This window comes from Chironomus tepperi, unplaced genomic scaffold (genome assembly GCF_022539635.2).
Source record: "Chironomus tepperi strain 1889 unplaced genomic scaffold, CSIRO-AGI_Ctep_v1 contig_349, whole genome shotgun sequence".
Classification (NCBI taxonomy): domain Eukaryota; kingdom Metazoa; phylum Arthropoda; class Insecta; order Diptera; family Chironomidae; genus Chironomus; species Chironomus tepperi.
The window spans coordinates 484,118-504,609 of record NW_027226471.1 but is presented as its reverse complement, the minus strand read 5'-3'; the positions used below and the strand labels follow the sequence as shown (position 1 = coordinate 504,609).

The following is a 20,492-nucleotide window of genomic DNA, read 5'->3' as shown; positions in this document are numbered from 1 at the left end:
TGTAGTTAGCTTTGCTTGTTGTTCCTGCAATAAGCAAAATAGTCTAAAGACAATACATAATTAGACATAATTTCTAAACGGCTCCAGCTAATCCGTGTTATTCACACAACTGTAATTTTTCTTTGGCTGAAAAGCTTCTTTTCATTAATTATCGTATTTAAAATGCTTCTAAAGCATTAATAACTGAAATAAGTTTAATAATAGTATCATGTGATGATAAAGTAATTGAATAATTTAAAGTGTGTATCAGTTTGTATTACAAAAATAATTTTTAGAAATATTCAAGCAACATTTCAAAATATTGTCGAATTTATGGTGAAATTAATAGTGTACGATCAGTGAACATATAATACTAGTGAGTTTAGTTAAATTGGATAGCTTATTAATTCATTTCGTACATTATCAATTAGTGTTCAATTCATAATTTATGATTAAAGATTTTGCAATATTTTCCGAGAAAAGCACACACACAAACACACACATACAACTTCAAAATAGATTTGTTATTGTTCGAAAAAACGCGAATACTAAAAGCAGCAGTTCCCTAAACTAAGAGCGTGGATGTAAAATTCCGAAAATTTCGGAGTGAAATAAAAATACGTGAAGAAAGCAAATAAATTTAAGAAAAAAATATCATTTAAAATTCTCAATCAATGCAGCCTTAATACTCATTTATCATGAGTACTCGAGGAACAGAAGATGCCATAGGTATGTATAATTATGCAAGATATAAGCGAGTATTCAAAATTAAACGTAATTTTCTAATGACCTTGAAATTTATTAGAAAAAGTGCAGATGTTGATTAAAATGCAAAATTAATTATGAATAGTGTGTCAATTGAGCAATAAATAACGATCAATGAGTTCAATTTGCTTTCATTTCAGAGCATCATCTTGTTAATACAGACTCCTCCTCTGATATTCACAAAAGTTCGTCTAACTCAACAAAAGGTGCAGGCATTAAGGAAGTATGTTTGATCATAGATTTGACAGAAACTCAAGAAAACTATTTGCACCGAAAAATGGCTTACGAAGAAGTCAAATTGGCTTGTCAGTCAATTGCCTGCAATCTTCAATTAGTACAATTCGGAAAGCTTGATTTTGTAAGTACATATTCTTTTTCTGATGACTAAGTGAACAACAAATAACGTAAGAAGAAGAAAAAGGAAGTATATGATTTTTTTCTCTTTTATCTTGATCTTTTTAGGGTGACACGAATACTGCAGATATTTTTAATAGCGCTGATGTAGCAATCGTTGATTTATCTATTCAGCATCAACAAAGTTCCTTATCATATAAAATTGGTATTCGTGAGAGTTTCGATATGAAAAGTAATGTAGTACTTTGCAATGATGTAGATCAGGTAAGTTATTATTTTATTTTGTGATTCATGTTGTTTGTTTATTTACACATTTTATAATGATTGACACGTGTGATTGCTTATCTTAGGAAGCCACACTGAGGTTGAAAATCTCTACTTCAAATTACACATTTTTACCGTATCGGTTATCAGAGGAGAAAAATTCGTGCATTATTACAAATCCTGTAAAAGGAGGAGAAGATGTTGATGGCAATAAGCAACAAACACTTTATCAGAGAGTTAGAAAAATTCTACTCGATGCTGAGATTCAGTCAAAAGCTCATTTGAAGGAAAAGTTTTTAGCTGATTTACGTGCAATAAGGGAATTGAATGATATGGATGAACAAAAGAAGAAATTAAGAAACATGCGAAAGAGACTTGACGATCCTAACGTTCTTTCTGGTGATATATTTCAATCCTATATGTATTCATTACGTGATGTTCAAGATTACGATGCAATGGTCAATTTAGTAAACGATTTGCAAACAGTTCCAAGTACTCAAAAAGTTATGCATACAGGTCAAATGTCCTACTTATATGCGTTCGCACTCAATAGACGTAATGCAAGTGGTGATCGCGAAAAAGCACTTCAAGTTTGTATTAAGGCTCTCGAAAAGAAGAACAATCATTTTCCTGATATGCTCTGTCTTTGTGGACGAATTTATAAAGTAAGTATAATACATGAAAAACTACATTTCATCATATCCAATTGAACTCTATTAATTTTTTATGAATAACACTAATTGATTGTTTTGTTTATGCAGGATATTTTTGTTGAATCAAATTACTCTGATAGCGAATCATTACAAAATGCAATTCATTGGTACAGGAAATCATTTGAAGTACAACCTAATGAATATGCAGGAATAAATCTCGCAACATTACTTGTAATTAAAGGAGATTCATTTGGAACATCACAGGAATTAAGCCACATAGCAATTGTATTGAATTCGTTGATAGGACGACGTGGTGAACTGTCACAATTAACAGATTATTGGCTTGTAGCCACATTCTTTGAAATATCTGTCCTTGTTGAGGACTACTCGAAAGCAATCTTAGCCGCCCAATGTATGTTTAAGCTTAAACCACCGAATTGGTATTTAAAGTCGACTATTGGAAATATTCAATTGATAAATCAATTTCGTGTGTCACATGAAAACGATCCAATATCGCCTGAACGAAAAGTATTTGACTTTTGGGTCGAATTTTTCCTCGAAGCAATAAACACCGAAAGCGGAACTGATATACGTTTTCCAATTATTATCTTCGAACAACAAAGCAATAAAAGTAGCAATCATAACGTCTTTATGCCTTCACACGCAACAGTGAATATGGATGCTGAGGGAAAACGATCAATTGAAATCATAAATATTTGTGCTAATCATGAGAATGATAATTGTAGGAAACGACACAATTTTCTATTTATGGCCGATCAAATTAAGTCTGTATCGTTGTATAAACGCGATGAGAGATGCCTTTACCTTTATGTCTATCAAAATTCAGATGATTTTCAAATATTCTTCCCGTCCGTGATATGCAGGCAAAGTTTCTACGACTATATTCTCGAAATGACTAAAGAAGGTGAATCGTTTGTAAGATTAGATGAAGAGTTTCTTACCGAAGAGATTAAATTTGAGTACGAATTGGACGAAAACAAACAAAAAGTAGTATTAGGAAAAGGAACTTATGGAAAAGTTTATGCTGGACGAGATATTTTTACTCAAATGAGGGTTGCAATAAAAGAAGTGCCTGAAAAGATTTTTGATCTTGTTCAACCTTTACACGAAGAAATTAAGCTTCACTCTCAACTCCGTCATAAAAATATTGTAACTTATTTTGGATCAGTATCTGAAGATGGATTCTTTAAAATTATTATGGAACAAGTTCCCGGAGGTTCGCTTTCAGCCCTATTACGCTCAAAATGGGGTCCATTGAAGGATAATGAAAGCACTATTGCACATTACAGCAAACAGATTTTATCTGGTCTAAAATATCTTCATGACCAAAAGATCGTTCATCGTGACATAAAAGGAGATAATGTTCTTGTCAATACTTATAGCGGTAAGCATAAAATTTTTGATAGATTTTATTGCATTTCTAAAAAAAATTAATTCTATTTTAGGTGTTATTAAAATCTCTGACTTTGGTACATCAAAAAGGTTGGCTGGAATTAATCCTAAAGCTGGGACATTTACAGGGACTGTTGTATGTTTAAATGAATTATTTCATTTGAATCTTAATTTTAACAAGTTCTATTCGACAGAATTTTATGGCACCAGAAATAATTGATCAAGGTAATCGCGGTTATGGACCTCCGGCTGATATTTGGGCTTTTGGCTGTACGAATGTAGAAATGGCTACAGGGAAGCCACCATTCATTGAACTTGGATCACAAGAAGCAGCTATGTTCAAAATCGGATTTTATAAGAAGCATCCGGAAATTCCTGAAGAAATGTCCGCAATGGCAAAAAAATTCATTTTAAGATGCTTTGCAGTGGACGTTGATGTACGAGCAACTGCTGCACAATTATTGGATGATCCATTTTTATCAGATAAACATAGACGCTCAAGAAATCATATGCCTTCATCAACATCCACAAATACAGTCGATTTTTCTCGAAGCTATTCTGTACCTGTCGACCGAATGGTTGCAAAGCCTTCAAGTATACCTAACACACATCAACAAAGCGTATCTGCGTGCAATACTCCTACGACTCCCGAATTTGAGTGAGTAAATTATTTAATTGAATTAAATTACATTTTGAATTTTCTTCAAAGTTTTTTCATTATTTTGTTTTGTTACCACTTAATGCTTGTTAAATCCATATATTTTATTTCTTTTGTGTTTGTGCTTCCATTTTATTTTACTGTCACTATGTTTATAAATGCATCAAAAAGGACACCCAGTAATCATTTCTCATCACCCACTTCACATTTGAAATCTGAACATAAAAAATTGTCTGCCAAAAGTCATTTAAGTCCTATACAAATACCAACAATAAGTACTGTCAGGTATGCAATTTTCTTTCGTTTTTCCCGCATAGAATTTCTTGAAGTCGTCTAAATTTGAATATTAACGGCTAAAAAATATTTAAAATAACCGACTAAATGTGGTGAACCTTACAAAGCCCGTTTAGGAGGAAAAAAATTGTACGGTTTTTAATCATACCTTTTAGACGATATCAAGAAATTTAAATCTAACACATTTTGAGTTAGTTACTTTCATTCATACAATCTTTTGATAACTATAACTTCATACTCAGAAGTATTCTATTTATTAAATACTTTAATTTAGTTCCATCACAACACCGTCCGTCGATGTGGCTGATAATGATTTTAATTCAGCATTCAGACGAAGTTCAACAGGCGTTTTGCTATCCCCGGAAGTTCCAGAAAATGATGTGATATCGTCAACATCAAAAAATCTTGCCGGAGAAGCAAATGAAAGTGATGGCTTTTATTTATTGAAGAAAGATTCTCAACGTCGTCAGACTTTGTCTAAGGTTCTTTTGCAAGACGAAAAGAAAATTTGTGAGGTTTGGATGGAGAAGATTGCAAATGATCGATCCGAAAAAATTGTGCTCAATATCGTAAGTGTGAATTCTCATTAATGTGTCAAATTCAAGTGATATTTACACTCTTTCCAATTTCTCAGTCTCATCTTGAAACCTTAATAGGAATGTTACGCGACTACATCACAGATCAAAAGAAAGAAGGATTGAAAAAGGCTTTAATACAATTAAAAAAGGAATTAGATTTTGATCCTACAGCAATTGATCATCTCCACTATGCATTATTTAAATTTCAAGATGCAGTCAATACTGTATTAAGAAGTGTCAATATTAAACCGCATTGGATGTTTGCACTGGATAACTTGGTTAAAGGTGCTGTCCATGCTGGATTAATGGTTTTATCTCCAGAACTTGGCGCAAATCTGGCTGGCAGTGAACGAGATTTCGGTTATGGAGATGATGACGACGTCGATGAACTCTCAAATTCAGGAATCAGTACTGTTAATTCAGCAAAAATTAAGCATCACAATGTTAAGGAAAATTATGATAATAAGATTTTATTAGAACAATTGAAAATATTGAAAAATGAAAATTCAAAGCTTATTAATGAACTGTTGGAATCTCATAAAAGTCTTCAGAATTTCTTAAAATCAAGCGAAAGTGGTGTCGATGCACTAAAGATAATTGTACAACAGTTCACAACATTTACTCGAAATTTCGAAAGAAGTATTTCTTATGGTTATTATAGTGACGATCAGAATACAAGGAAGACATCACTTTCTGTAGAAACGACGCCAAGTACAGAAGACAATAATATTGAAAAAACAGTTCACATTAATAACAATAAGCTCCAGTTACCCTTATTTAAGAATCCACAATTAAAAAGTCCTTTGAGACAGTGCCATGATATGAAATTGGTGGAATGGCTGACTCGTAATGGTTTTGATGAAGAATCCCGAGCAGCTATTGGAATTGCTGATTTCACCTATGAAGATTTTATTTACTTTTCTGATAAAGATGATATTCGTAGAATTGGTTTAAGGTAAGTTAAGTCTTAAGTTTGAATTTTATGTTTTTAATAAATTATATTTTACAGAGCCGGAACGGAAGTTCGAATATGGAAGTTGATTCTTGCTCACCGTAAAAAGTATATCAGCTATCAAGTAGAGCTACAACGTACAATGACTGACCAAGTGATAAATGGATATCCCAGTGAAACAAGTTGCTTCAACAGCTATGATTCTACTTCAAGCACCACAAATAGTTCTTATGATTCTTGTGAATAAAAAAAAAATCAAATTACTAAAGTGCAACTAAGAAAGCTCTGTTCATGCTTTATTTTTTATAATGTTTACTAATTTTGTTGTTATGATGAATAAATGAAACATTTTTTCTTGTTTCTGAGACATTAATACACATGAAATATTCAGGTGTTTTAGTAGTGCCTGTCACAAATATATACAAATGACATACGTCATTGATAAAAATTTATCTAATTGATAAGATTTCGTTTGGTGTAAAATAACAAAAAATGAATCACAGTGTAATTTAGTCACGAATATACCTTTCATACGATGAGTTTTTGGTGGTGGTTCATGATTTTCTTTCTACCAATTTTGATCGTCCTAATCGCTGTAACTATTTAATTATTAACTAGACATAAGTGCTTGAATATTCTTGGATTGTAGCTTATAGTGCATTTTACAGGCAATAATTTTTATTTTAATTACGTGCATATAAACGAGGAAGAAATTAATCGCAGTGATTCATGACTTTTTTTATCTCTTATCAAATAAAAATAAAGTTTTGTGGTGAAATTGTTCAAGAATTAGGTATTATTTTATTCGCAAATGACGTCTATCCTTAAATGATATATTTGAGTTCCATTTATATTGTGAAATTTGAAAATATATTTCTATCAAAAATTAAACCTTTTAAATTAATGTATACGTCATAAGTGAACAAAGTCTAAACTCATGCAAGCATGTAACTAATAAGAACTGAAAACAAACAGTACCAACAAACTTCCATAAAAGTTGCTTTATCTAATTTTAATGAGAATGCTTCCGAGCGCCACAAAAAATCGTACGGAGAGCATTTTATTAAGTTGTAATTTCACATGTCACTTGCTTCTTGTGCTCGATTTTCTTTTTATTATTATCGATCGGGACTTAATTTCAATATAATTCTCATATTATAGGTATCAGTGTCAAAAAGAAATCGAGGATATACAAACCAGCGAATGGTGAGAGTGCAAGAACCAGTAATTTATACGATTCAACAACCTCAACAGCAAGTAGTTGTAACTCAAGTCCCCAATAATTTCCAAAATAGTCAGCACATTTCGCCAGCTGTATATCAAGCCGAACAAAGATTAAATTTGCACTACGCGCAACCAGTGGCACCGCCTCCTTATAATCAATCTTATCAGCAAAATCAAGTTCCATATACAAACAGATACTAGAAATGGACGCATGGCTAATCGTCTTAATAACAATTGGTTCAGGATTAACCCTTTTTTGTATAATATTCAGTATAAAGCTAAGGAAGAATAAACGAGAAACATTAGCTCGAGGTGCAGCAGCTCAAACTGCGTATACTGCATCAATTGTAGTTCAGCCATCTCAAACGTCAAACCAACCAGAACCATATCAACTAGATCCATATCCACAAAGTCAGCCTCAACCTTATCCGCCTCAACAAAGTCAGCCTCAACCTTATCCGCCTCAACAAAGTCAGAATATGCCTTATCCGCCTCAACAGAATCAATCAATGCCTTATCCGCCACAACAGAATCAACCAATGCCTTATCCCCCACAACAAAATCAACCAATGCCTTACCCGCCACAACAGAATCAACCAATGCCTTATCCGCCACAGCAAAACGTTTCGCAAACACAAGCGATGTCATTCGTGCCATCAACAAATAATCAACCATTATTTAATCCTCAAAATCCCCAACAGTACTTCAGTCCCCCTCAAGGAATTATTATTAGCACAGTTCCTTACAATCCATCACCTTCAGCACCTCCTCGTTATTAATTATTTATTTTCTATTACAAACCAATGTGATGCATTTTATTATGAGATTATGAGATATCCTTATTACGTCATCTCTTAATTTGTGGATTTTTTGAGAAAGGATTGTCATTTGTAAATGATCCTTTATGAACATCAAGTGAAGAAATAAAGAATAGACCAAATTTGTTATTGTGATAATCTTTAAATTGTTATCATTCGCATTTTGATTGTTGATTAGACAATAAAACTGTATAAAGCACATGAAAGTACTTTCAGTTGTTTATTAACGTCTATATCAATATGACAGTTGTAGTAATAATTTTAATGCTGTCGACGATTTTCTTCCTGGCATTGCTTTTTAACACTCTCCGGAAGAGAACCTTAAGACAGCATCGTGACAATAATTATCATGTTCCACGACGGTGTTCCAATATTCATTGTGGTAAGAATGTTTGTGTTCTTGTGACTGACTATGTGTGTGATAAAATTATCAATTTTTTGCGATCAAGACTTAAGTCATGACAGATAAAGGTAGTGAAATCGAGATTGATAAAGTTAAATTGATAAAAATCAGTATCTGTGTTTAAGGCGTATGAAGTAAACCTCTGCAGTGCTTCCAGAAATGATTCTATTGACAATCATAATTATCTGTGTAGTCGTCCTTTTTGTCTCAATCGCCTACGAGTTGAAAAAAAAGAAGCGAAGGGAAACTGAAATGTTAATGGAAGATAGATATAGACATAACAATGGTAATATAAATCAAAGAATGGAAGTTGTTTAATGGAAAGGAAAGCAAACAAAACAGTTCGAGTATTTTTCAGTTGCTTATCAGCCTTCTTTAAAATCGGTTTTATGATTTTTTGTGAAGCTCGTGTGAAAAATGTCATAAAAATTCTTGAGTATTTTGCGTTAGTCTCGTGTGGAAAGTTGTCCAAAATATTACACTGATTGTGACACTTTTACAGGATAAGTGATAAAGCTCCTGATTTGTGTTACAAACCAGTTCAATTCTATGAAACATTTGCAGTGTTCTGAAATAACGAACATTTTTAATTTGAAAAGTTGAAATTCATTGTATTGAGTCATGATTTTTGAGTCGATAATGATCACGTTCTTCTTAGTTTTCCTTGTTGTTGGATTATATTCATTTGGTAAACACAATTATAAATCAACCACGAGCAATGATTTACCTTCTCAAGTTCAGAGACGTTGGAGACATAATGACGGTATGACGTATTTTTTAATATTGATGAATGAATTCCCGTGACCACTCAATTAATATGTAGCATTAATCTATAGTTATAAATACACATCAAGATACTAAAATAAATAATGAAGGAAAAATACGGAAACTTTTGTAGTTCTTATCACCTCTACTCGTATTCAGTTATCGATTTTGTGATAAAAAATAATCATTAAATTAATTTCAAATGCGTCCCGATAGATATATCGCCTAGTTCAATCATGCCACTTTCATTATTGTCGGCTGGTAGAGTTGTTCGATTTAGTTCCTTTAGTTTAGTTGATATCTGCAGAATGTATACTTGAGGACTTACTTGGAAGTGTGATTTAAAATTTAAAAAATTATTATGGATCAGTTCTATTGGTATATTTCGTTTATCCTTATTTCAACCTTCCTAATATGGCTTTCATTGGTGTGAATTATAATTTTATTTCGATGAAATTAAGTGATCATTGCTAATGAATCTTTTCAGTACTCATTTGACAAAAAGAAACGTCTAAAAACATGTAAGTTTCACATCCAGAAATGCATTTTTGACATCATGTTCGTTTCTTTATCTATTTTCTGACGCGTCAGGTTAATTAATCATTTTTCCTTATCATAGATTGTGAAATCGCTTTTATTCTTTGTTTTTTTGATTTTTAAGTCGCGATAAAAAAAGTTAGATTTAGTGTAGATTGACTTCGCTTAAAGTTATGGATGTTCTTGTGTTTATTAGCTTCATTTTTATTCCTGTTGTGGCAATTTGGTTTATATTATGGGCTCTCGAAAATAGAAGAAATAAAAGAAGACGTGCAGTTTATAATTCAAATCCTCAAACCATTAATGACGGCAGTGAGTTTAATTTTTTGATTAATTATATGGACTATGGTCTACGATTATATAAAGGATTGACAAACAGTGATTTGAAATTTAAATTGGTATGAAAAAAGATACTTTTTTACGAAACCATACAATTTCATATCTGGAAAACAATTGAATGGTTCTAGAAAAATCAGTGAAATCCAAGGAATTTTAAGGATTTAAATAAAATAATCAAAAACTAACCGATAAGAAATTCAAGTGTCTAATCCCATTAAAACTAACATGATTTTAAATTTGATAAAAAAATCTCAAGTGCCTTCATGATTAACAATCAACCAAAAAAATTAACTATTTAATTGCTATAGTTTGATCAGAGATGTATCAAAAAATATTTTCTGTCTTTGTCATACTAAGTGGATTAGAAGGAACTAAATTATTAAGAAAAATTTCTTATATCGTATGATATCCTATCTATAAATATTAAAGTATCATATCTTTTTATCAAAATTATCGGATAAATCTTATAAAAGAAGAAGATCATAAACAGACACAATAAGTAGAGATTTCGCAATAAAATGTTACTTGGTATGAAATAAGTGTGTGTTGGGATATTTAAAAGGACAGTATAAATAAAACATCCGTGTTTGTATTGCTTCTTCCTTTTATAATGTAATTCATAGTATGGGAAGTAAATAAGAAAAGACGAGCAATAATACGAGGTGTGAAGAATGTGTCATTTATTAGTTTATTTTGAATCAGGTAGAAGAAAAAAATATTTGTGTACGAATGGAATATGTCGATGAGTTGATAATTTTCTCAGTCGATCATCGATTATATTTATCGTCTGGTTATCAGTTTCTATAAATCGTATTCAACGTTCAATACCTTTAGTGTTGTTGCGATTGCCATAAATGTGTTGTAGAACGTATTCAACAAGTGAATATAATGGAAGTTTTCGGGATTTTAGTGTTGCTCCTAATACTTTTATCGATCATTATTACCGTCATTCTCATGATAAAGTTTGATACGCAACTCATTAATATATCACGTTGTGGGTTTACTTCCAATATTTTTATTTTAACAAATTTATTCCATGTTCACATGTGAAATATCGCGAAAAAGTGAAAATATATTCCCTGATAATAATTAAGATAACAATAATTGATAAAGCTATTTCTTTTTAGCTCAACCAGTCGTGCAGACAACTTGTTCTTCAAATGTGATATACACCATTCCAACAAATGATCCTAGTAGATTTTCGACAAATATATCCACGACACTTCGTCATCATTATGGTAAGTTTAGGATCTTTGAGACTTTTAAGCTGGCATTAGCCAGCTATATCGTTTACTAATTCAATTATCACTTCTATTCACTAACATTTTAGACTTACCACCAAGCTATGACCAGGTAGTGATTCAAACAGTTCAAACGCCAACTACTCCACCCACACAAACAATCACAACGCCTACACAATTGCCAGAAAGGCCACCAAATTATGCGGAAGTACCAAAGTAGTTTAAAGTATCCCGAATAACATCACACATCATTTTTTTATTACTTTATATTCACAACAATAAAAACATTTTTTGTTAATTAATTTATCACAAAAGTATGTATCACTTATGTTTATCCTTCACAGATGTCATCAATATTTTTATTTTAGATCGTTGAACTGTTTCTTCTCGGAGGAGAATTTTCCGTAGGCGAGTTAATTGAATTTTGGAAAGGTTGAGGACTCATTAAGGACATTTTGATTGCTTCGTTATACGCAGGAGGGAGATCATCTTTTGTGTTTGGAGATGAATTAGATGCATAATTAATAACTGTTTGCCTTTGAGCTCCTCTTTCTATTGTGTATACTGATATCCTACAATCTCCATTCTCTGCTCTATTTTGTGCTATAAATTTAATCAATAATTAGATATTTTCAATTAGTTCAAGTGCTCCCATATTACCCTGTGCCTGTCGTGCCATTTCAAATTGATAATTCCTTAATGTTCTACCGAACCATGTACATGAGTACTGATGAAGCATGTAAATAATTAGAAATGTTGTCAATTGCGGAAAAACATTTTCCCAAAACCAAAACTTACTGTGAGAAAACAAAATATCGCAAAGAAGAAGAAAACAGAAAGTGTATAGTCCAGCATAATTATTGACTTCTGATTTTATTGCGTTCTACTCACAAGTACCCAATCGACTGAGAATAAATGAACGTTTAAGTCCACAAAATTTAATTGTCAGTTGATAAAATTTGATATAGTGTTTCATTAATATTAACAATCAGGTAGATAAGACACAAACACATAGAACATTTTCTATGCGATACACATTATACATTTGTCATCATCATCATCATATTATGATCATAGTTTTTAACAGATCCACGTGCGCATGGTATTTTAACGGTTTTAATACTTCAAATTTTTGCGCAATTTTTTCCCATGGATCAGACATTGCACATCATTTCCTATGGATCTGAGATGCTATGATAATTTTTTAAATTCAAATTTTTAGTAACCGTTGATGACTAGCTTGTATTTTGTAAAAATTTCCCGTTAGTTAAGAAAATTTATTAAATTATAAAGTATAATAGAAGACATTCATCACAGGATCAAGAATGAATTGCATGTTGATGAAAAAAGAGGCCCGCAACTCAAGAAAATAATTTTGACACGAAGGGAATGTAAAAACGAAGTTCCACGTAGAAGTTTCAATTATTCAAGAAAAATTTATTAAAATAAAAGTACTTTGTGGCAGTTTAATTACATATAAACTATGTTAAAAAGTGTATCCAAGAAGGAGAATTAAGAAGAAATCAAAGTTTTAATAAAAGGTAGTGTGGAAAAGTGAAAAATTTGTGATTTATTTGTGTATCATCGAATATTCTTGGAAAAATTATTTTGAGGAAATATTTCAATGAAAATCTACACCTAATTCTTAATATTCTATCACATTGATCACGACCTTGAATGTTTATATCTCATGATAAGCAAGATTTCGATTAATTATCCAAATCCCAAGGTGCATTTTGATTATTTATGAATAGAGGAACTATATAGATATTCGTGTCAACCTTCGATCTTTTTCAAAAAAAAAAAAAAAACTAAATGTGGGTCATTAACAGTAGAAATGTATAGAAAAAAGTTATGCATAGGCCACATAGGAGATTTGTAAGATCAAGTGGAATATTGCGATATGATCTGTAATACGTTATTTCTCTGAAGGTCGGTCGATTGTCTGATGTTCGTCTGCGCTGAACATTTCATTTAGCAAATTGAATTTTTTTCATTGTTCGATTCAATGAATAAAATTGCTTAATTTGTACATTACTTTCCTCAAAATAATCTCAATGCAAAATCCGCAAAATGTCAAGGAACTAATGCAAAAAAATGTATTTATTTTAGTTGATCAATCAAATAATGGCTCAACAACCTCCTCAAAATTTTGGATATATGCAGCAAGCACCAATGCCACAACAACAAAATGGACAACATAATAATCAAGGATTAGTGAATGGAGGATATCAACAAATGAATCTTCCACCAAATATGAATCCAGTAAATTTAGTAAAGCCACCAATGACAATGCCAGCTCAGCAACAAGTTCCTAATATTCCAACAAGTAATGTGCCATTAACACAGGCACAATCAAGCATAAACTATCAAAATTTTCAAACGAATGCACTTCATGCTGGTATTAATGGAAGTAATAGCGCATTATCGTCAAGAACTTCTTCGCCTGGAATTCAACAACAAAATTTAGCACCAAATGCTCCAATTCCAGCTTCCCAATTACCGCCTTCAAAAAGTTATCCTAGTTATCAACATTTTCATGGTCAGCAGCCACAAACATTACAATCGCCTGTTTCTATGCCGCCACCATTAATGAATCCTCAACAACAGCAGTCATCTAGTCAGTTTCCAATGACTCCTTTAAATACTAACAATAGTAATGTTAATAACAATAATGTGAGTGAAGCAAGTAATAACACACAAATGCCAACTAATTTCAATCGTGGTCCTACATTAATGCCATCATCGCAACCTTCTGGTCCACCACATTTAAGCGCAAGTATGGCAAATCTCACAATAAATAATTCAGTTCCAAATTTCCCTACACAAATGCTTTCATCAAAAAGTGATCAGAATCTTTTAAATAATAATAATAATTCACAAACGAAACCATTGCAAAAAAGGCCAATGTATCCTCAGCAACAAAATCCATCTGTTCAACCAATGAATACACCAGATAATAGCAATTCTTTTAATCCGGGCAACAATCCTCAATATCAGAATTTTCCCGGACCTCAACAAGCTAGAGGAAATCTTCAATACCAAAATCTTCAACAACCAGCTCAACAAAATCAATTTCCTGGTGGTTCAGTTATCAGTCAGGGTTTTAATAAAATGTGGGGAAGAGAAACCGTTGATTTAATGCAAAATCGTCACATTTTGCCAACAACAAAAGTCGCTCCTCCACCAGTGAAATTAAATCATCAATTTCATGAAGCCACAAATTGTAATCCAGACATTTTTAGGTGTACATTAACGAAAATTCCCGAATCGAATTCATTACTCCAAAAGTCTAGATTGCCACTTGGAGTTCTAATTCATCCTTATCGAGATTTAAGTGTAAGTGATAATCCAATTAGGAATTGGCATGCGTTATGGCGGAATTACTGATATGAACTTACACACGTATTTTTTTGTCAATTTTAGAATCTCCCTGTTATCAGTTGTTCAACAATTGTAAGATGTCGAGTTTGTCGCACGTATATCAATCCATTCGTCTTTTTTGTAGATAGCAAAAAGTGGAAGTGCAATTTGTGTTATCGAATTAATGAATGTAAGACTTTGTATAGAATTTTTAGAAGGAATTCAGCATTTTTTAATTATTTTTTTGCTTCCAATTATAGTACCTGACGAATTTCAATATGATCCAGTTAGTAAAACTTACGGAGATCCAACAAGGAGGCCTGAAATTAGATCAAGTACAATTGAATTCATTGCACCATCAGAGTATATGCTAAGACCTCCACAGCCAGCTGTTTATCTTTTCTTACTCGACGTTTCATCGTTAGCTCAACAAAGTGGATATCTTGATATTGCATGTCAAACAATTCAAGAGCAACTTGATAATTTACCAGGAGATGCGCGAGCTCAAGTTGGTTTCATAGCATTTAATAGTGCTGTTCATTTCTATAATATCGCTGAGAACTTTAATCAACCACACGAAATTACAGTACTCGAAGTTGACGGTAATTATTATTTGGCATTGAAAAACACATTTTGTTTTCTGTTTATTCATCTGCATGCTTAATACACGAAACTCATTTTTTTCTTATCATTTTTTCTAGATGTCTTTCTTCCCTGTCCGGACAATTTACTCGTAAACTTGAAAGAGTGTCGAGAGCTTATCAATGACCTTCTGCAACAGCTCCCAAAACGATTTGCAAACGAGCATGATAATAGAAGTGCATTAGGGGCAGCACTTCAAGCTGCTTTTAAATTAATGGTACTTAAAAACTTTTTAAATTTAACCTTATATGTTAATTGATTCTTGTTTCTTTAATTTAGAGTGCGACAGGCGGTAGAGTTACAGTTTTTCAAACATGTTTGCCTAATTATGGCCCTGGAGCTTTACAATCACGGTAAGCTATTCTTTGTCTTTTTTAATTATTTTATACCATTTCACAATAAGTAACCGATTTTAGACGACTTAAATTTGAAAACCTTACAAACCCATTTAAAACATTTGTAGAGTTTTGAAAATTTCAAGTTGTAATGAGTTTCTTACATTTTAATTTAAACATTGAAATGGATTGAAATGAAAGGTCGTTTCAAAGTAACATTGCAACATAGGCATTCGCCATTTCGCAATTTATTTTGTTGAATACTTTGACATAGTTTTGTTCATAATATTTGGTTACTAACATGAAAATAACTGATAAAATTGATTGATTTTGTATTTAATTGATCGATTTTTTAAAAACCTTAAAATAATAATTGACAAACGAAAATTAAAAATGTCGATTTTTTCAGTGAGGATCCAAATAATAGGTCATCAAAAGACGTTCAGCATTTAGGACCAGCAACAGATTTCTATAAACGTTTAGCACTTGACTGTTCTGGTCAACAAATAGCTGTAGATCTATTTCTTCTTAATAGTCAATACAGTGATTTATCGACATTGTGTAAGTAACAAATTAAGATTTTCATTTCAAAAGTTATTGCTAATTTTTTAATTGATTGTTTAGCTGGAATAAGTAAATTTAGTGGCGGTAGCATTCAACATTTTCCGTTATTCAATATCAATAAGCCGCAACAAGTGACCGAGTTTCAACGATCACTGACTCGATACTTGTCTCGCAAAATAGGATTTGAATCAGTAATGCGCGTGAGGTGTACACGGGGTCTCAGTATTCACACATTCCATGGCAATTTCTTCGTACGCTCAACTGATTTACTCTCATTGCCAAATGTTAATCCTGATTCAGGTTTTGCAATGCAAATTACATATGAAGAGAGTTTGGCTGATGTGAAAACAGTTTGCTTCCAAGCAGCACTTTTGTATACAAGTAGTAAGGCGGAGAGAAGAATACGAGTTCATACTTTATGTTTGCCTGTAACAGAAAGCTTAACAGAAGTAATGCATTCTGCTGACCAACAATGTATTGTGGGATTATTGGCAAAAATGGCCGTTGATAGATCATTGAGTTCGAATTTAAGTGATGCTCGAGATGCCTTTATAAACGCAACAGTCGATGTGTTTAGTGCATTTAAACTTGCACAAAATCTACCTTCAGGAGCTAGTGGATTAATTGCACCTCAAAATTTATCACTATTTCCACTGTACATCTTAGCTCTTCTAAAACAGGTAATTTTTTGCAAGAAATGTGTACATAATTAACACATAATTAATTTTTGTTAATATAATTTTTAGATGGCCTTTAGAACTGGAACCAGCACGCGATTGGATGATCGTGTATTTGCTATGTGTCAAATGAAAAGCTTACCGCTTGATCAACTCATTCGATATATTTATCCAGATTTCTTCTTACTAGATTCATTATTTTCGGATGAAGCTGATAAACTAGATCCGCCAAGATTGCAATTAACTGCTGAAAGGTAGCTATTCTTTTGCATGTCATAAACATAAAAATAGATAATAATCTCAAAATGTTTTCCTTTCTAGACTTGACTCTCGTTCGATATTCTTATTGGATAATGGTGTAAATATGTATATTTACGTTGGTTCGAATGCTAATCCTAGTATAATAAAGAATGTTTTTGGTAAGATTTTCATCATCCTAATTGGAAGAATAATGTCGATAATGCTTCTTATCATTTTCACAGGTAAAAACTCAGTTAATGAAATTCCTGATGTCTGCTATAATTTACCAAATCTTGAGACTCCATCCAACGAAGCACTTCATGATTTCATTAATACATTAAATGAAGAGAAGCCATTCAATCCAACCATACAAATCATCAGGTACGGCGAAAAATATACAATAACGTGATTTGAGCTAAACACGAATATTATTTTTATTACAGAGATACAAGTCCTTGCAGAAGTCTTATCGTACAATACTTTGTTGATGACCGTAATGAGAATAGTCTGAGCTATTATGAGTTTTTGCAGCATCTGCGAACACAAGTGAAATAATTTTGTGTGTGTATGTGTGTTTGTGTAAATACGATAATGATGATAATAATGATAATTGTTATTACTAGTACATATATAAAAATTAATCGTTATCAAATACGTGACGAAAAAAGGAAGGAAAAAATATTTCGTAGTGGAATCTTCGCTTCTTTTTTACATACCTACATATATTATATGAGAAAAAAATTATTGCATAAAATACATTTAATTTCCTTATTTTTTCGGTGATTTTAATTTATGTTATCGTCCATTATCGACTATCTATTTTAATAGCAATGAAAAGTTTCTAAAACATTTCTTTTTATTCTGTTTTATTTCGGAACGAAATTGAAAATAAGTTAAGTGACATAAGAGAATGAAAAGTCAATTGAACGAAGAAGTAATTTTCTTGATTGCAAATCAATAAAAATTTGTGTAAAAGTAATGAAAAGGTTCATAAATTATGTCATTAATGCGGAATCTATAAGAAAAGTTACTATTTCTCGACCTTTTTCCTTTTACCTTTTTCACTTTTGATCAAAGAAATAATTTTTAATTGGTTTTGCCAACAAATTTGCTTTCAACATTATTCCTTTTGATATATTCTTGTTAACATCAAGTTATGTATGATTTTGAAAGGATAGTTTGTTCTGCACGAGAATTTTGTGTCATGTAATGACGCTATTGTAGTGGTGTTGTAACAATTTTTATTCGTTTTAAATAAATGCACTGTAAAATCATAATTTATGTGTTGAATCAGTGATATCCAAACGTAATAAATCGAATAGTTCAATAACCTTTATTCACAGAATCAACCAAAAATCCATCAAAAGCTCCTAAAATTATAAATCCCTAGTTAACGAAATTTGCGTTCTGCTACAAAAGATTTTGTATAGCACTGATAATACTATTCTAATATACGATAAAGTCATGATTAGATGATCCATTAATTTCCGCAATTAGTAAATTAATCAAATTAGCAACAGAATCAACAACAATACTTTTCATGATTTGCTATTTAGCATAAAGGAAGTGTAGGAAGAAAGGCAATATGAACAACCAAGAATTTGCTTCATATAAATATTTGCAATAAATTGTAATTAAATTCATCAGTAAACAACTCCTATGAGACTTGATATTGTTGCCTAGATTATGTAATTAAAATTATACAATCCAAGATAAGAATGCATTTTCCTAGAGTTGTGAAGGAATGCTGGAAATGTGTAAGCAAAATTTTTGCTACTTTTCATATTTTCCCTCCTCCTTAAACCCCATTTATAAGCACTTAATATGTAGGGATCTATATTAATGCATATGAGCAAAATGCATGTTAAGCATGTGAATGTCAGAATGATATAATGGAGAGAATTATGAGGCACTTCAGCTTTCTCCATAAACGAGTCAAGTTATAATATAGTTTATGCCATTTTGTGCTTTTTAAATGCTGACTAATGGAAAATGTTCTTTACAATTAAAATCACACTCTTGTGGTGTATATGGTAGCATGGAAATTACGGCAAAAATGGGAGTGCGATGAAGAAAAAAAAAAATTAAGCACGGTTGGAAAAAAATCATTTTAATAAAAAGTTCATTTAATTGATCGACATTAAATTGAGGTTGGGTAATGGAAAAACAGGAAAAAAAAAAGCCTCGCAAAAAAAAAGTATGATTGATGATGTGTAAACACATTAATGCCAAGTAAATAACAAGCAACAGAAATACGATTTTGAGGATTTCATGCTCCTTTATGAATATTATTATCTGAATTAGAACTTATTAAAGGCAAAGCTTTTAATAAAGCTCTTTGTTAATTGTAATGCAGCATACGTTTGACGTCATCACAGCATTAATTTTAGTTTATAACTATCATAGCAAGGAATAATGTAATGAGATCAATTTTATAGTGACATAATTTATGAACTTTTATTAGCAAGCGGCATGAGGCAATATTTCATTTCCTTGATGACGCGTGTATGTTTGCTTCTGCTCGTTTTGTATGTTTGTGAGTCAATTGGAAATAAGAAAAAATAAGTTGAAAGTCACATGAAAGAAATGAAAAAATAAGTTTAAAGGAAAAAGTCATATTTACTTTATAAGCATTAATATCAAGATCACATTATAAGAAAATGGAACTTATCTTATGATTTATCACGATGATATTTATAAGTTAATTAAAGAAAAATGATTGAATGGAAAAATTCTATATGGCATGTAAAGTTTTATTAGATCAGATGAGTTTGTCTTGATGTTAATGAGGGGTCCTCAATTCAAACAGCACAACATATTCTCTACGTCGCCATACTAACGGCAACACATGAAGTCGTATTGTGACTAATAATTCTATGTAGTTAAGAATGAGCTCATCAATAATAATTTGGATCTACAGATCCGGTAGGGTTCACAAATTTTAATTTGTATGGACGTCACACAGCTTAAGACTTTCCTTTTGAACCCACTAAGAGCACTGAATATTCCAATTTTGAAAACTGCATCTTCAAACAATTACAAATTGATGATGACCAGCCATTAAAAAGTGTCAAGACATCGAAATCAATTTCTTAATCTCATTATCATCATGTTCTTATTCGTTAGCTCCTGTAATTTCTATTTTATGAAGGATTATTGTTTTAAATAGTTGTAGTAACAACTGAAAATTTGTAATATTTATAACATTTTACGAATTTTAATAAATGATAGCTGTATACACGGTCCTCAATTTTTTCAATTTTCTTCTATTCATGCATAATTAACGACGAAAAAGTTTTTGTCCCTAAATATTCCAAAATTTCCTTTTCATACATAAAAATATGGAAAGAATTTAAAAACAAGAATGGAACATAAATATTACGATAAAAACCTACTTGTTGCTGCATTCTACAGCACAAGTAAGGAGAAAAAAT

The 20,492-nt window shown here is 31.6% G+C and overlaps 3 protein-coding genes across 14 annotated transcripts; all 3 read left to right on the top strand.

The window, feature by feature from the left end:
- The first annotated feature begins 446 nt into the window (after window positions 1–446).
- Ask1 (apoptotic signal-regulating kinase 1) lies at window positions 447–8,090 on the top strand. Of its 3 annotated transcripts, none has more exons than XM_070644942.1 (12): window positions 448–708; window positions 885–1,102; window positions 1,207–1,362; window positions 1,449–2,027; window positions 2,124–3,420; window positions 3,482–3,564; window positions 3,623–4,086; window positions 4,258–4,371; window positions 4,655–4,949; window positions 5,015–5,913; window positions 5,968–6,505; window positions 7,072–8,090. In XM_070644942.1, exons 1-11 carry the CDS (start codon window positions 678–680, stop codon window positions 6,155–6,157), a joined length of 4,326 nt encoding a protein of 1,441 aa, XP_070501043.1. In that variant the 5' UTR covers window positions 448–677; the 3' UTR covers window positions 6,158–6,505; window positions 7,072–8,090. The 3 variants fall into 3 exon arrangements, with proteins under 3 accessions (XP_070501045.1, XP_070501043.1, XP_070501044.1); XM_070644943.1 differs by having other exon boundaries at window positions 5,968–6,578; XM_070644944.1 differs by lacking the exon at window positions 4,258–4,371 and having other exon boundaries at window positions 447–708.
- LOC139094029 (uncharacterized) lies at window positions 7,338–7,913 on the top strand. Its single transcript, XM_070644902.1, has one exon. It carries the CDS (start codon window positions 7,338–7,340, stop codon window positions 7,911–7,913), a length of 576 nt encoding a protein of 191 aa, XP_070501003.1.
- A 77-nt stretch (window positions 8,091–8,167) lies between the features above and the next one.
- Window positions 8,168–20,308, top strand: Sec24AB (Protein transport protein Sec24AB). Of its 10 annotated transcripts, none has more exons than XM_070644953.1 (16): window positions 9,152–9,498; window positions 9,608–9,641; window positions 11,124–11,234; window positions 11,327–11,551; window positions 11,606–12,778; window positions 13,350–14,576; window positions 14,664–14,790; window positions 14,861–15,202; window positions 15,302–15,459; window positions 15,522–15,595; window positions 15,987–16,138; window positions 16,202–16,821; window positions 16,888–17,072; window positions 17,140–17,237; window positions 17,301–17,439; window positions 17,502–20,308. In XM_070644953.1, exons 6-16 carry the CDS (start codon window positions 13,365–13,367, stop codon window positions 17,611–17,613), a joined length of 3,219 nt encoding a protein of 1,072 aa, XP_070501054.1. In that variant the 5' UTR covers window positions 9,152–9,498; window positions 9,608–9,641; window positions 11,124–11,234; window positions 11,327–11,551; window positions 11,606–12,778; window positions 13,350–13,364; the 3' UTR covers window positions 17,614–20,308. The 10 variants fall into 10 exon arrangements, with proteins under 10 accessions (XP_070501051.1, XP_070501053.1, XP_070501052.1 ...); XM_070644947.1 differs by having other exon boundaries at window positions 9,152–9,547; XM_070644950.1 differs by lacking the exons at window positions 9,152–9,498; window positions 9,608–9,641 and adding an exon at window positions 8,168–8,334.
- Window positions 20,309–20,492: the final 184 nt, after the last annotated feature.